At 42.0% G+C, this 15,991-nt stretch overlaps 1 protein-coding gene across 4 annotated transcripts; it reads left to right on the top strand.

Annotated features, from left to right (window-relative positions):
* Positions 1 to 5,147: 5,147 nt before the first annotated feature.
* LOC112884570 (regulatory-associated protein of TOR 2) lies at positions 5,148 to 14,980 on the top strand. 4 transcript variants are annotated; one of them, XM_025949982.1, is made up of 24 exons: positions 5,148 to 5,759; positions 6,925 to 7,027; positions 7,518 to 7,600; positions 7,698 to 7,856; positions 7,945 to 8,061; positions 8,187 to 8,344; positions 8,415 to 8,569; positions 8,688 to 8,832; positions 8,905 to 8,983; positions 9,100 to 9,201; positions 9,541 to 9,666; positions 9,798 to 9,881; positions 9,970 to 10,080; positions 10,168 to 10,521; positions 10,600 to 10,780; positions 10,888 to 11,499; positions 11,619 to 11,945; positions 12,041 to 12,164; positions 12,245 to 12,369; positions 12,447 to 12,586; positions 12,684 to 12,785; positions 13,455 to 13,540; positions 13,696 to 13,780; positions 13,896 to 14,980. In XM_025949982.1, the coding sequence occupies exons 1-24, from the start codon at positions 5,445 to 5,447 to the stop codon at positions 14,229 to 14,231; spliced, it is 4,209 nt and encodes a 1,402-aa protein (XP_025805767.1). In that variant the 5' UTR covers positions 5,148 to 5,444; the 3' UTR covers positions 14,232 to 14,980. The 4 variants fall into 4 exon arrangements, with proteins under 4 accessions (XP_025805767.1, XP_025805768.1, XP_025805770.1 ...); XM_025949983.1 differs by having other exon boundaries at positions 5,150 to 5,759; positions 12,044 to 12,164; XM_025949985.1 differs by lacking the exon at positions 9,541 to 9,666 and having other exon boundaries at positions 5,445 to 5,759; positions 12,044 to 12,164.
* Positions 14,981 to 15,991: the final 1,011 nt, after the last annotated feature.

Raw genomic sequence — 15,991 nt, 5'->3', positions numbered from 1 at the left:
AATCCACCAGTCAGATTGACGAAAAACATTCCTCGTCGAATTGAATTGTCTGCCAGTGAACGATCCACTCGGTGGAAAGCGTAAGGTGTTTTTTTCTTTTTTGGAAAAGAAAGCGTGAGGTGTAGAGATAGAAGGAACTGGAATGAATGCATGGTTGTTATTGATGAATGTACCAACCAAACCATAGATAGATGGACATATTTAAAGGACATGCACTTCTGGACTGATCGAGTGCATCGTATCATACTTAAACAGCCACAATGGAGTATATAAGAAGCATGATATAAATCTTAATGGCTGAAGTTTAAATATCACTCTCCTAGGCTTGGATTATGGCTATCAGGACGGCCATTTAGACAATCAGTTCTTCAGATGCATCCACGATGACAAGACAGCAGATTCTAATTAAGGTAAGATTAATTGCTATCAATGGACAACATGTCCAGCAAGCGATGAATGAAATATAATCGAATTGATTCTTGGGATGCTATTTGGAATTAAAAATAAAATAAAATAAAAAGGAAGCCAGCAGCCAGATTCGCTCGCTTCGCCGACATGCTCACCGCCCTCGACGCCGATATCCTCCCCACGCTCGCCAACAACCCCACCGACCTCCGCGGTCTCCGATCCAGGAACCAGACGATCCGCCATCTTCGCCAATGGGCTATAGGTCAACAACCTCTTCTCATCCCCCTAACCAGCTACTTCTCAAACAGCCTCGAGAGAGCTGCCCGCCAGGCCCTGAGGATGGACATCGACTACAAGCTTTCAGAGGACCGGATCGGCGATTTCAGAGCTCGCGTCCAGATGTGCCTCGACTGGGCAGTCGAGTTCCCGGAGGTCGACCCGGGCTCCGGCGACGACAGCTCCGGCGGCAGCTTCGACGACATCTCCGTCAAGGCCAGGAGCTCCCCGCCAACATCTCCGTTAAGGGCCTGGAGCCAATGGACGAGTCCAACACCGACGAGGAAGATGGCACCAACGGCGGCGCAAAGTGAGTTGTCGTCGTAGTCAAGGAACCATTGCTAGGGCACCAACTTTTGAGTCCGTCAACACCCGATCCTGTATAGATCTATTGCTAGTATTTTTTGCAAGTCGTCGTCGTGGTCAAGGAACCGGTTGCTAGTCCATGAAGTTTTGAGTCCTTGATGCCCCAGCCTGTATAGATCTATTGCTATAGTTTTTGTCTAGTAGTTGAAAGGTACCCAAGGATCATTCGATCATTTCAGTGACTATATGTGATTGGATCTTATGCACTTGCCATTGCTCCTTAAATACTCGCATCTATATACTTGCATTGCTCTCGTCAGTTGCTTATGTTCTGAATGTTGTGGTTTGTTGTTACTAGATTTTCCTGTGATTCTGAATGTTACGTTGTTGAAATTGTTGCCTGTGGTCTGAATTGTTATAGTTAACGGTGCAATTTCTTTTTGCTACAAGTTGCTGCTATTGGAACATTCTGAATTTTCATAACTTCTTGGGGAGCGTCCATATTGTTTGCTCTTGTCTCAGCTTGTAGTTGCCACGGTTGTTACTGCTCTTGCACCTGTGCCACCGCAGTCCAACCACTTTGTTTAATTTGCGTGCTTCTTCAACTCTGTTTGTTGTGCTTATGCATACAGCTACAGATCTGTGTGTGCATAATTTATATTCTTGTGATCTTATTTTGTATATGCTCTTAGTTTGTCCTATTCCTCGAGTAAGGTGAAGTTCTGGATGCTTTTGTGGGCTTGGATTTGCTAATTAGGGAATTTCGTGATACCAAAAGGAAGGGATGTCTCTGTTGATCCACCAAGGGGACTAAGGAAGAGCATTGGTTCAGAAATAGATGATGGATGGGCGAATGTCAATGGTAGTTCAGGTTGCCTGCCCAAGACCTGGAAGTGAGCTTCGATTTTAAAATCTAGGCAGGCAGTCTTGGTTCATTTTCATGCTGTGTTTGAATGTTTCCATCAGTTATGGAAGTTGTTTTGGTACCAATAGCTTTAAGATGATCTCATTAGCTGCTTGTCTTTATGGTCCTAAAGTTGTTCCTGTTCTGTTGCTGAACTGGAGGCAGTCAATTTCAAGCTAGTGAAAGGTGTGTGAAGCTTGTCGGATTTACTGATAGATATAACTTGGCATCAGAATTTCTAGATGTTTTATTTGCCAGCTCTTGGCTTATAGTTTCTATTGCTTGTTTTCTATTAGTACTAGTTTGTGAAATTAATGATAGGCGTAATCATTAATTTCTGAAGCAGCTAATGATCCGGAAACCTATCTCTTTTTTCCTTTTTTTCTTCTTTGTACGGTACTAGTTAGAGAAATGGAAATTGTTTTTTTTTTCTATTCTTTTTTAGCTACTTTCATGAGGGTTATGTGATCATTTTGAATGTATTTTCATGTGACTATACTCTGTAGGATAAAATTTGAATTAGGCTGTGGAAAAATGGCTGAATGGTCCCTATTTTGTTCCTATAAATTGGACACAGCCATATAAAGTGATCTGGCCTCCTTGTAGGCAATAAGGGACCTTTCATGATCCAGACATATCTACAACATCAGTGAAGCTGAATTGTCAGTGGTTATTTGGACAGCTGAAACCTATTTACTTAAATCCTTAGGTGCATACTGTAATTGTTCGTTAATTTATAAAACAAAAAATCTTGTGGAATTCATCCCGCTACATTTGTACTTGACATCTTAGTACCCCCTATAAACTTGGATGTCTCGGTTTTCTTCTGGGTTGAGCTGTGGACATTAGTTGTACCATTACTTTGACCATCATTGCTTATCAGTTTTTAGGGCTTCTTTGAATTTGTAGTTGTACTATGATGGATGGTAAAGTATATTCCTAGTTAATGGTGTAAACTGCGTATAAGATTATCTCAAATGTTCTTCTGTTTTGTAACCTACATGGCTATGTGTCAGTAATGCTTTCTCTTTTCCACTTTTGAGTCTTTGACCACACCATTTTATGGAACATGTATGCTCATTAGTACCTGAACTAGGTTTCGAACTCTGGCAGTTTCTGCCATGACAAGAGCAATGCATCAAATGAACGAGGATGCTATTGTGCGATGTGTGGAGGCTGTTCATGGGAATGTTGCTTTTTTGGTGTACGGACACCAAACATTTTATCATGAACAATGTTTTAAGTACTATATTAATGTAGTTTATATTAATTTTGAAGAACAATAATCTGTGGACAACTAGTGAAGATGTTAGCCCTAGCACCACCTAGAAAAGATGTCCTCAGGCCTTAGTTCACTCTAAATCCCATTTTAGAGGTATTATATGTGCTCCGACAGCTCAGGCTCCGCATCGCCAGCGCCCCAGGCCATCGCGCATCGCATGCGTGGCTTGCTCGCGACGCGCGAGGTCAACCAGCCAGCCCACGGAGCTCTCCGTTGCAACTACAGGTCTCTCGGCGAGCAGGACGTCGGGTTGAACGCAGTCGATAAATATTTACTGCGAGGGCTTCTATGTATGGCGCCCAGGATTTTCAAAAGCACAGGGGAAAACGCATGATTCTGACTGGTTCACATTTGCTCACCCTTAGATTGCAAGAAATTTGCCAATGGGGCGGAGTACAGCACAAGAAAAGGAAACATTATTAGATTCCCTCCAAGATTCATTGCGTCTTTTGTTCCAAAGGTACACATGAAAATTTTCCCTTCATCATGCATTACAAAAATCATGGCATGATTAGCAGCAGCGGCATGATTAAACATTGAATAACTAAGATAAACATGACATCTGAAGTTCAACATCATGGCAGCTGCAAGGCTCCAAAACATGTAACTTCACTGTGGAGAGGACCCTAGGTTCCATATACTTTCTGATAGCCATGACTGCTCTGTAACCTTTCATGAAAATATCCAAAGCCAGTGGGGAGCATTTGCCAGATTTGTTGGTAGGACCAGAGCACCCGACACAACTCTAAGGGGCCTCCAATGTCAATGTCAAGCACTCAAGTGAGATTATACTCTTGAGAACATGGCATGTCAACTCAACCAAGCTCTTCGCAGAGCTGAATCCTATGATACTCACGCTCCTAAGATTGTGATGCTGCAGTTCTTGCATCTGCCTCAGATCCGCAGGATCTGAAAAATCGAAACATTCTTCATGTATCGCTGCCATACCTGTGATACAAAAGGACAGAATTAAACCATGTTTCCACCACAGATACTAATAATATCATACTAGTACGAATGGCAACTCACATTTAAGTTGAAAGTTTCCAAAGAAGGAGCAGCATAAAAAAAGGAAGATAAGGACAAATAATCATAGGTTGGGTAAACAGGTGCTCCAATAAGAGCAATGCTCAAGTACCTCAGGAAGAGAAATTTGCTACTCAGCATTGGTGCATAGGCCCTCCGCATAAAAAAGTTAGATTAATTAGTCCTGTAGTAGCATCATAAGATATGCCCTATAACAAGTCAACAACCAGCTAAAGTTCTCGTACCTCTAATTTTAAATGTATGGTAAGAGCTTCAAGATTTGGCATGCTGGATGGAAGTTCGGCACAAGCATAAAAAACTGAACCATAGCAGTCCATGGTTAGGCTCTTCATTTGCAAAATTTCTCCAAGCCAGCACGAGCATAAAAAACTAAACCAACATAGTTAACTATTGCACTAGTGCATTCTAAAATATTCCGTTTAAGCGTTTGCACCAAAGCTACTTTTGCATTCTTTTTGGCTTTTATATGTTACCACGACTCGCAAGCTCACCTTTGCAAGTATATGTGTAATCAGGTTTAGCTTCACACCAGAGGTAGTAGCAGGTAAACCCTACATATTTCTTTTTATAGGTGTATTTGCTTTTGTTTACGTTTTTACTTTAAATCAATTCTAACATGTGTATTTATTTTTTCTATATATATCTGTTCGATAAATAAAAGAAGCTGGTCACATAAGTTCTATATAGCGTGTGCCAACTCAGTCTCTTGAAGATGCTCGTAAAGATAGGGCTGCGTTGAGCGTGCGTGCGTGTTTACGAAAGTATGCATACGTTTTTTAAAAGAAATTCGATATAGCGCCTCTTATCGTAGATGAAATAAATGGGGCGAAAACTATAAAATTCGATACGCGTGGCATGCCAAAACTACAGATACTAGCAGTGGAGAAAAAAAACATGGGAAAAAGAGAGTGATTTTCCGGCGGCCCGTCAATCTCTCTGCTCGCCTCGCCTCTCGCGTCGTCTGCCTGCCTGCTTCCTCCCGCACCGCACCGGGACGCCGCTTCCCACCCCCTCCCTTTCTCTCTCCTCCAGCCGCGTCCAAACCCTAACCCTAAACCCCTCCACCCCAACAACCTCCGCCCAATCTTCCCCGCCCCACTGACCACCTGGCTGCCCCCTCCCGATTCGCCACGCTGGCCGGATTCGATCGATGTAGGTGACCAAGCTCCCCGACCTCATCATGGCTGCGGGCTGAGGGGGCAGGAGACACAGCAACCGTCCATGGCATTGGGAGATCTCATGGCGTCCAGGCTCGTCCACTCCTCGTCCTCGCCGTCGCCATCGACGGCCGCGCCCACGGCACCGCTGCCGAATCACCACCACAACCACGTCACGGATGACCTCCCCGTTGCCAACGGGCCGGAGCCCAGGAATGGGCTGGAACCCGCCGAGGTGGAGAAGCCGGCGCCCGTGGCGTACCTGCCCCAGGTGGTGGTGCTGTGCGAGCAGCGCCACGAGGGGATCGACGAGGCTGCGGCCGCCGCCGCCGGGCCCTCCACCAGCGGCCTTGTCTCCAAGTGGCGCCCAAAGGACCGGGTAATGGATGCGATCCAGTATGCAGATGCTCTTTCTACCGATTCTGCTATTATTCTTGATTGTTTGCTGGATTCGGTGTGTTTCGGCTTGGGGGGATTCATAGGGTTGCAATTAACTGGTTGAGCTTAAAAATGGTAAATTAGGGGGCAGCGGCTGGTCGGGTGAAGTTGTTATATAGTACCTGCAAACTCAACATCGTTAATCAAAATTTCCGTTACGAAAAACGATTTTAACTGTGGCGCTGCCAGATGTAATGAGATCTCGAAAGTCACGTAATAAGTAATGACACGTTCACTAGTCTTGCAAGCATGACAATTGTGATGTGGTGGAGTGAGTTATTGTTTGCCACAGCTGAGTATCTTCTGCTTCTGAGGTGTATCGCACTGATTGGCTTTAACAATAATTAATACAAAATGGAAATTGTTGTAGCCTGCTATGACATCAGACTCGTGCGCATTCTTAATTTTTTCGACCAGTTAAGCATAGCATGGTGATGACCAGTTTTTGACCAGTCTGTTTTTGGATACCAAGTAAACAGTGTTACCCTGGACTTGCCTAACAGGTCCTGTCAATGTTGTGATGATTATGGTGGCTTCCACATACCTACATATACAACAAAATGGAAATTGCAGAATCCTCAAAGTATTTTTGGGATCCAATAGTCGCTATTGCATTCAGAATGAATGGCTAGTCTCCCTTCCAAGTGACACTACTTATCAGTGACTGGCATCATATTGTTAAAGAAATACTTGGTTGCTGGTTTACAGTTGGTGAAACTATAAGTTAAAACATGGACAAAACGTGGATCATGTCGTTTAGTACCCATTGTGAAGCAAAGTTTGCTGCCCAAGTTATTAGTGCCACTGGAGGCTTAAAGAATGCCTATGTGATTCCACTGTAACAAAGCTGGCTTGTAAGCACACAGGGATGCCACATTGTGCATATTGCAATTGCATGAAGCACCAGACCAGATGGGACATCGGGTATTTATAGCTGGCATGCAATGGTTTGAGTGTTGGTCTGCAACATAAATTACTATGTCATTATGGAATTTATAGCTATTTAATGTTTTGTTTTGTCAGTCCATGAGATGATTCTCCGTGTTTTTTTGTATGTTGTCTGCATGTTTACATGACATTTACTAATGATGAATTTGGTTGCGCAGATGAAGACTGGATGTGTTGCACTTGTATTATGTTTAAACATTAGTGTTGATCCACCAGATGTAATTAAAATCTCCCCTTGCGCAAGAATGGAGTGCTGGATAGGTAAATGTTTATTTGAGTGTATATTTTCAAATTTCTTATTAGCTGAGGAAAAAATACAGTTATCTGCATCTGATTTTGCCGATGATGTTTGTGGAATTGAGCTCATCTCCATGTGAATATGCCTTGCAAGTTAGGATGCACTAAAAAATGATGTGTTTTTCACCATTTGATTGAAACTGTGTTTTTTTGTAACCTTTTGCATCTCTCAATGCCAAATAACCATAGCAATGAACTGTCTGCTACCTACTGTTCCCATATGACATTATTTTGCTCCATAGTTTTTAGATCATTTTATGTACCAATCCCAGAGATGAAAATTGTATAACTTTGTAGTGCTTGAAAAATTATTTGTCAAGAAACTGGAAAATTTATTTACTAGATTTTAGACATGGGAATTCATATTGGTTGATAGTTTTGTACTTAAATACTGTTATTTCCCTCGTTAATTGCCTTGAGATCTGCTCATAGATTTTTGTTTCTTTCTTTTCAGATCCATTTTCTATGGCACCTCCTAAAGCCCTTGAAAATATTGGAAAAACGTTGCACTCACAGTATGAGCGCTGGCAACCTAAGGTGAGGAACTTTCTTTCGTGTTTAACTTCTGTGGTATTTTGAATTTTGATGTTGATGGTTTGCATCTTCATGTCCTAAATACTAATGTCGCTTGCAGGCTCGTTACAAGCTTCAGCTAGATCCAACTGTGGAGGAAGTTAAGAAGCTTTGTAATACTTGCCGCAAATATGCCAGATCAGAGAGAGTCCTTTTCCATTACAATGGCCATGGTGTACCAAAGCCTACAACTAATGGTGAGATTTGGGTGTTTAACAAGGTAAATGTTACTAAGACACTGTACTGATTGCTGCATGTACTTATCATAGGCGTCTTTCATGAAATGTCTTTTTTGTAATTTTTTGCAGAGTTACACGCAGTATATTCCACTTCCGATTACTGATCTTGATTCTTGGCTAAAAACACCTTCCATTTATGTTTTTGACTGCTCAGCAGCTGGAATTATTGTGAAAGCTTTTCTAGAGGTATGCTGTATGCTTATTAATTTATATCTCTTATTCTTGAAGCTGAAGGTAATCATGATTTATGTGTCTATTTTGTTCTTATTCCTGAATTGTCTAATTTACGTAGTGACTTTTGTTTACTTCAGCGCCTAGACTGGAGTTCTAGCTCCTCTTCATCTTCGCAGAAGGATTGCATTCTTCTTGCTGCCTGCGAAGCACATCAAACTCTTCCCCAGAGTGCAGAATTTCCTGCTGATGTGTTTACGGCTTGCCTCACAACACCCATCAAGATGGCACTGCACTGGTTTGTTCTCCCTCTCTCCCTCTCTCTCTACTTTGCATTTTGTGCTTACATGGGGCCATAAGCCATGCAGGTTTTGTAAGAGATCATTACTCCGTGGTTCTATGGATCATTCTCTTATTGACCAAATTCCTGGAAGGCAAAATGACCGTAAAACTCTTCTTGGAGAGCTGAATTGGATTTTCACTGCCATTACAGACACTATTGCATGGAATGTTCTTCCTCATGGTACGCCATCTAGGAGATAGATATTATCTTATTGAGAAAAAAGAAAATCAGAGAAGATCATTTGAGTTAAAGTAAATGTCTGGCTGTATTGGGTTTATGACAAAGTTTCACTGTGCAGATCTGTTCCAAAGGCTTTTCAGGCAAGATCTTCTGGTTGCTAGTCTCTTCCGTAACTTCTTGCTTGCTGAGAGAATCATGCGATCCGCAAATTGTTCTCCAATTTCTTACCCGTTGTTACCACCGACACATCAACACCATATGTGGTAGCTAACCTGACTAGTCCTTATGTTTTTGCATTAGCTATTTTGTGCATTTTGTAACTAGTGAAATCCCAGGGACGCATGGGACATGGCTGCTGAGATTTGCCTTTCCAAGCTTCCTCAGTTAATTGCTGATCCAAATGCAGAGTTTCAGGTTTTCTACTTGTTACTTAGCCCTTTAAGAAATACATCAGTTGTTTAGTATTATTTTGCCATTTGGATATAATCACTTCACTATATCCAATTCATTTGTCTCCTAATTCAAACCAGCCGAGCCCTTTTTTCACGGAACAACTGACGGCTTTTGAAGTGTGGCTTGATCATGGTTCTGAGGACAAGAAGCCCCCTGAACAGTTGCCTATAGTTCTACAGGTAAGACATTTTTATGTTAAAGTTTCGTAAAGGTCAATATCATTTGTAAAACCCAGTCTAACTCTGTTAGCTCTTTAGGGTGTGATTGGTTACTTGGTCTATTTCTGGCCTGGCTAGGACTTATGCAGGGCCAGCCCAAGCCAGGCTTATGTAGTATTTTGTGGGTTTGTTTGGTTGGCTGCATATCTTGTATTGGCCCGCATAAGATTTTGTTTGAATGGCTGCATTGCTTCCTGGGCTGCACAGTTGTAGCTAGGCTGGGACCAAAACTTGGCCATCCGGGGCGCTGTGCAGCCTGCACAACTGGAGACGAGCCTCATTTGCGTTTCCACTATGCAGGCCGTACAGGGCCATTTGCACAACCGGAGCCTGGCTAACAGGCCTATTCAGGCTACCAAACATCCAAGCCTGCACTATGCAAGCCTGGATAGGTCCTTATGCAGCCTACCAATCACAACCTTAGAAGTACCTCATTTCCTTTCTCTTCGCTTCTATAATTTTAATTTAGTAAAATGTTTCGCATGCTTTCCCTTAAATTATCGTATCTACTATGTTTCTTTTCCCATTCCTTTCTTTCTTACATCAGTTTTGTGCAGGTCCTGCTTAGTCAATCACATAGATTTAGAGCACTTGTTCTGCTTGGAAGATTTCTTGACATGGGACCATGGGCAGTTGATTTGGTTTGTACTTGAGCTCTTCTGCATGTACCTTTTTACAAGTGCTTGTTATTTATATTCTATGCCAAACTGTTTCGCCTCATTCTTTTAGGCCCTGTCTGTTGGAATCTTCCCTTATGTGCTCAAACTGCTTCAAACAAGTGCAATGGAGTTGCGTCAAATTCTTGTGTTCATATGGACGAAAATTCTATCTCTTGATAAGGTATGCACTCTTGTTTGGAGTCTTGTGAAGTTCCTTTGTATTGTAAGGATCAGGTGTTTAACCTATATACTTTTCCCCAAATGGCAGTCGTGCCAGGTTGACTTGGTTAAAGATGGAGGACATGCATATTTTATCAGATTTCTTGACAGTTTGGATGCTTACCCAGAGCAGCGTGCAATGGCCGCTTTCGTTTTAGCAGTTATTGTGGATGGGCATAGGAAGGGTCAAGAGGCCTGTATTCATGCATGTCTTATAGATGTTTGTCTGAGACATCTGCAACCTGAAAATCCTCATGATGCACAGACAGAGCCTTTGCTTTTGCAGTGGCTTTGTTTATGCCTTGGCAAACTCTGGGAAGATTTTCCTGAGGCTCAGTTACTTGGTCTGCAATCAAATGCACCAGAAATTTTAATTTATTTGTTATCGGAGCCACAACCTGAGGTACAATGCCTTCATATTTCATCTGTTCTTTCCTTTGCTTTCTTCACAATATATTTATTAAATATTTGGTCTTGCCAGGTCAGAGCTTCTGCTGTTTTTGCACTTGGGAATCTCCTGGATATGGGATCAACATCATCAAATGGTGTTGATGATGATTCTGATGACGATGAAAAAGTAAAAGCTGAAATAAATGTCATTCAAAGCCTTCTGCAGGTCTCTTCAGATGGTAGCCCCCTTGTTAGATGTGAGGTTGCTATAGGTATGTGCATTAGAAAAACTATATCGTTTTTTGTAGGGCACCCTTTTATTATGTTGAACATAGAATATTCTTTTTGACCTTTTTGAGTTGATCTGATGTTTTTCCAGCGCTTACTCGTTTTGCATCTGGTCACAATAAGCATCTCAAATCTGTTGCTGCTGAGTATTGGAAACCTCAAACCAATTCATTGCTGAAGTCACTACCATCACTGGCCAATATAAGTAGTCCAAACAATATCTACAGTCCCAACAACATCCGACAAGGCAGCAGTGGCCTTGCTTCTCATATTGGTCCTGTGCTAAGGGTTGGCAGTGATAGCAGTGCCACTGGTCGTGATGGAAGGGTTTCTACGAGCAGCCCGATTGCAACAAGTAGCATCATGCATGGCTCTCCCCAGTCAGATGATTCTTCCCAACACTCTGATTCAGGCATATTACTGAGGGAGAATGCAAGTAATGGTGGCCTCAGCTACACTAGATCGAGGCCTGTTGACAGTGTCATTTATTCTCAATATATATCAACTATGTGTTCTGTTGCTAAAGATCCTTACCCAAGAATTGCAACTATTGGTCGGAGAGCACTGTCCCTTATAGGTGTCGAGCAAGTGGTCATGAAAAATAGTAGATTTAACAGTGGAGGTGCACATCAAGGAGAGACATCTGTACCTCCATCAAACTTTGGAATGGCACGCTCTTCTTCCTGGTTTGATATGAATTCTGGTAAGTTTTACTCCCTCACTTTCCTTGCTGTCCTTGGAGGTCGGAATACCTCAATATTGTGCACTGGTTGTTCAGGGAAAGAAAATAGTTATTGAATTGAGTCTTCGAATATTTTGCAGGGAACTTCTCAATTGCATTTAGGACGCCTCCTGTTAGCCCCCCTCAACATGATTATCTTACAGGATTACGCCGAGTCTGTTCTATGGAGTTCAAATCACATCCTATGAATTCTCCTGAGGGCTTAGCTGATCCCCTTTTAAGCTCTGCTGCGACTCCCAGTAATGCTGAACTAAGCATACTTCCCCAATCAACAATTTACAACTGGAGTTGTGGACACTTCGCTAGGCCACTTTTAACTGGTTCTGATGATAATGAAGAAGCCCATGCTAGAAGAGAAGAGAGAGAACAAATTGCACTAGATTGCATTGCTAAGTGCCAGCGATCATGTACGTGGCCTACATTAGTCGGCATTACATTATTTTTATTGATATTCTTGCTTATTTATCTGTTTTTTAATTATTATTGTGGGCCCTGGGAATAGCAGCTTGCAAGATGACAAGCCAAATTGCTAGTTGGGATACAAGGTTTGATTCAGGTACAAAAGCAGCATTATTGTTGCCATTTTCTCCAATCGTCATTGCAGCTGATGAAAATGAACAAATAAGGTGAAATTGTTATTTCAATTAATGATCCTGGTGCTTGAAATGCACTACTGCATTTGTGCTAAAGTTCTGTCTCATGTCAGAGTGTGGAACTACGATGATGCACTACCAGTGAACTCTTTTCAAAACCATAAATTGTCCGACAGAGGGCTATCGAAACTCTTGCTTATCAATGAGCTTGATGAGAGCTTGCTTTTAGCTGCCTCAAGTATGCATCTCTTCTCTATGCTTTTCCTTGTATACTTATATCTTCTATCATTGCATTATCTAATTTTCATGTTGCAGGTGATGGAAATGTACGTATATGGAAAAATTTTACTCAAAAGGGAGGACAAAAACTTGTAACTGCTTTCTCATCGGTTCAGGGTCATCGAGCTGCTGGTCGCAGTATTGTGATCGATTGGCAGCAGCAATCTGGTTGCCTGGTAATATTCTATTATTTTCCCATTGGTTCTGTAATTTTATTTTATGTGCTGTAGGCTGTTCTAATACAGGAACTTGCTTCCTTTTGTTGTTCAATAGTATGCATCTGGTGACATGTCTTCCATCTTGGTATGGGATCTTGACAAGGAACAACTTCTCAGCACCATTCAGTCATCTGCTGACAGTGCAATTTCTGCCCTGGTAAGTTCTTGTTACCATGTGCTATATGAGCAATCAAATATTAGTTCAAGTAACTTCCTTTGTTATTTGAGTAGGCTATTTTGCACTTCCTTACTGAGGAAATAACCATAGATCTGTGATTCTGTGTTCAATTGATATTCCTGTTCTATATTAATCAATAACTTGCAACATTACCGTGTACCTGTATTTGACTGCTAGTCACAGTATCATATAATTCAGGGTTTGTATTTGATAGTTACATTGACAACAAAATACATGTAGTAGAAAAGAGTTGAGGTACACTATATTAATGCACATGCACCCTCCTAGACTCCTAATTGTGTGCAGTTGAAATTGCGAGGTTTTATGAGTGGAAGTGGCTTTTGGTGTTGCTTTCTGTATGATTGTCAACTTGTCTCAAGTAGGTTGAACAATGTGAGAAGAGGCAAATATAGGAATTTTCCAAAGGATTTTCTCCTGTTGTGTCTAAAACTATGTTTTTTTTACTAACAAAAATAAGTACTGTGCTCCAGTGTAATGGTTTATCAGCTTATCTTGTTATTCTCCTATAACATATTGAAAGTTCTCAAGAACACATGTATTTTCATTCCACAGACATGAAATTTTATGTTAATCTTGTTTGCATTATCTGTTCTCGAGCATGACCTTTGCTTGTTGCTTCTGTTTCAGTCTGCGTCTCAGGTCCGCTCTGGACACTTTGCTGCTGGTTTTGCTGATGGTTCTGTCAGGATATTTGATGTTCGCTCTCCTGATAGGTAAGTACAGTAGCATCTACATCCTCTGTCCTTTTGCCAGCATACCATGCAAATGTTATATGTGCCCTATCCAATGTCAAATGTCATCCTTCCTCTTTCTTTTCTGTCAACCTATATAATTTTTTTACTCTGAATATTCTTTTCCTATACTGTAGGCTGATCTATTTGGCAAGGCCACATGCCCCAAGAACGGAAAAGGTTGTGGGCATAGGGTTTCAACCTGGGTTTGATCCATACAAGGTATGTACTACCACTTCTTTGCATTGCTATGTTTTCTATTCTCAGCTGTCAAAGCAACTGCGGGCTTGCTCAAAGCTTTACAAGGCTCCCTTTTCTATCATCTATGGTATCACAGATTGTAAGTGCATCTCAAGCTGGAGACATTCAGTTTCTCGATGTTAGAAGGGCAGCAGAACCCTACCTGACTATTGAGGCACACAGGGGTTCACTTACCGCTTTAGCTGTTCATCGGCATGCCCCAGTTGTTGCAAGTGGCTCAGCCAAGCAGATGATTAAAGTGTTCAGTCTTGAAGGAGAGCAGTTGACTATAATTCGCTACCAGCCATCATTTATGGGCCAAAGAATAGGCAGTGTAAACTGCCTTTCTTTCCACCCGTACAAATCACTCTTGGCCGCTGGTGCTGGTGATAATGCTCTTGTCTCTATCTATGCCGAGGAAAATTACAAGTAAGATGAGGTCGACATCCCTTGACATGCATCAACAATGCAACCAGTAGGCCTTATCTCTTTGGCCAAGTGATGGGTCCACACCAAGGTCCAGCTACAAGATCCAAGATGATGTGAAGCCCGGTCACCGACAACATGGTGGTATATGACCGGAGCTCTCGGTTCATATTGCCTGTTGGGCGACGTGTGCAGTTTGTAAGATACAGCGAAGCCAAGATTCATTAGCCTCCTTGCAGAAGGTTTGTGAACCCCTACCCTGGTCCTGTCAATGAACTTGGAGGCTCACCCCAAATAAATTAATCATACCTAGGTTAACCGAAATGTAAATAGTCACCTCATTCGGGTTGTCCGTTCCTTTGCTTTTACCAACTGTAAAAAGGTTTGGAGATGGTTGATACCATAAATCAGGTGTGGTAGGGGCTGCTGCTGCCTGGGTTAAGTGGGGTTGTGCTGTGCATATGGGCCCAAGGTGGAAATAGAATGCATGCACGTCTCCTGTATTCACAGATGGATGTTGTTGAATAGATAGATGCATTTGTCCAGCTAATATAGCACTAGATGGGGTTGGTATGGCCTGAATGAATGTCCTCGAGTCACTTGCATTGTAAGCGCTGGACAGATTGCCCATTTGTAAATTACGAATCGTGTTTGTACAGTTGTCAGCTATCTGGTCTTGAGCCAGTGTAATGTGTGCGAAGATGTGTTTTCCTGAGGCCCTTGTGGTGTATATAATACATGGGGCTAGTGCTTATCTGTGATGATTGATCACTGGACCCTTGAGTGGACTGATAGAAAGGAGATGTATGTCTCTTGACTCTTGGTGAGTGATCACCAGACTGCCTGCCCATTGAATTTTTTTAAAAAAAATGGTTAAAAAATTAAATTCGAAAAAGGGTGCCGTTTTGGAAATTCTCGAAAAATGGGTGCCTCTCGCCCGTTGGGGCCGGGGACCTCCCGCCCATCTAACAGGCGGGAGGTATTTAGCCTCTTCGCGAATAAGAAATTTTTCTTATTCGCGAAGAGACTTCTGAGGCATCCCGTCCGCCCGTAGGGTGGGAGGCATCCACCCGCCCAACGGGCGGGAGTTTCCTATTTTCCTATTTTTTTTGTTCGAATTTATGTTTTACAAACTATTTAAAATTCATATTTTTTCAAATATAAGATTTATTCGCCATACTCTTTTGTATACATATAAAATTTTAATTCAATTTTATGAAAAAGATTACTGTATCTTAAACTCGTATGAAGATGGTTAAATAATAACGTTTTGCAATGTAGAATCCAAATATTACGATAGTATGACAGCGGTCCAGCTGCATCCGCTTCTTGGCGCCACCGTCTTAGCCGTCGCCGGCCTGAAGCATACGTGCAAGTGGCAGCAAACCAGCCTCACGTAACCTGTATATTTTGCATTGTGGTTACAATTGTCGTATAAGCAATACATTCATTCCGTAAAAAAAATACAAGGTATCACCTGTCAAGCTAGCGGTCGTCCAGGTGCAATAACTCCTTTGCTACACGAGGGTGCAACTCGTGAAGCTGCTGCCCCTCCACCGCTGCTAGGTACGACCTGTGCCGTTCGTCGGTGTTCGCGTCAAGGAGCTCCGATGTCTGCGTCATATCTGCATGAAAAATATAACTACCCTAAGAAATATTTCTAAAAACTATTAAAAATACTAAAAACTATTCAAAATATAATTATCCTAAGAAATATTCCTACAAACAAATGAAAATACTAAAAACTATTCAAAATATAACTACCCT

This window comes from Panicum hallii, chromosome 3 (genome assembly GCF_002211085.1).
Source record: "Panicum hallii strain FIL2 chromosome 3, PHallii_v3.1, whole genome shotgun sequence".
Classification (NCBI taxonomy): domain Eukaryota; kingdom Viridiplantae; phylum Streptophyta; class Magnoliopsida; order Poales; family Poaceae; genus Panicum; species Panicum hallii.
Note: the sequence above shows the minus strand (reverse complement) of the source record. Positions and strands in the feature narration are given on the sequence as shown.

Coding starts and splice junctions, on each gene's coding strand:
- LOC112884570 (XM_025949982.1), top strand. CDS start 5,445: ATGGCATTGGGAGATCTCATGGCGTCCAGGCTCGTCCACTCCTCGTCC. Junction 7,601..7,697: donor ATGAGCGCTGGCAACCTAAG/GTGAGGAACTTT, acceptor TGTCGCTTGCAG/GCTCGTTACAAGCTTCAGCT. Junction 10,522..10,599: donor TATCGGAGCCACAACCTGAG/GTACAATGCCTT, acceptor TGGTCTTGCCAG/GTCAGAGCTTCTGCTGTTTT.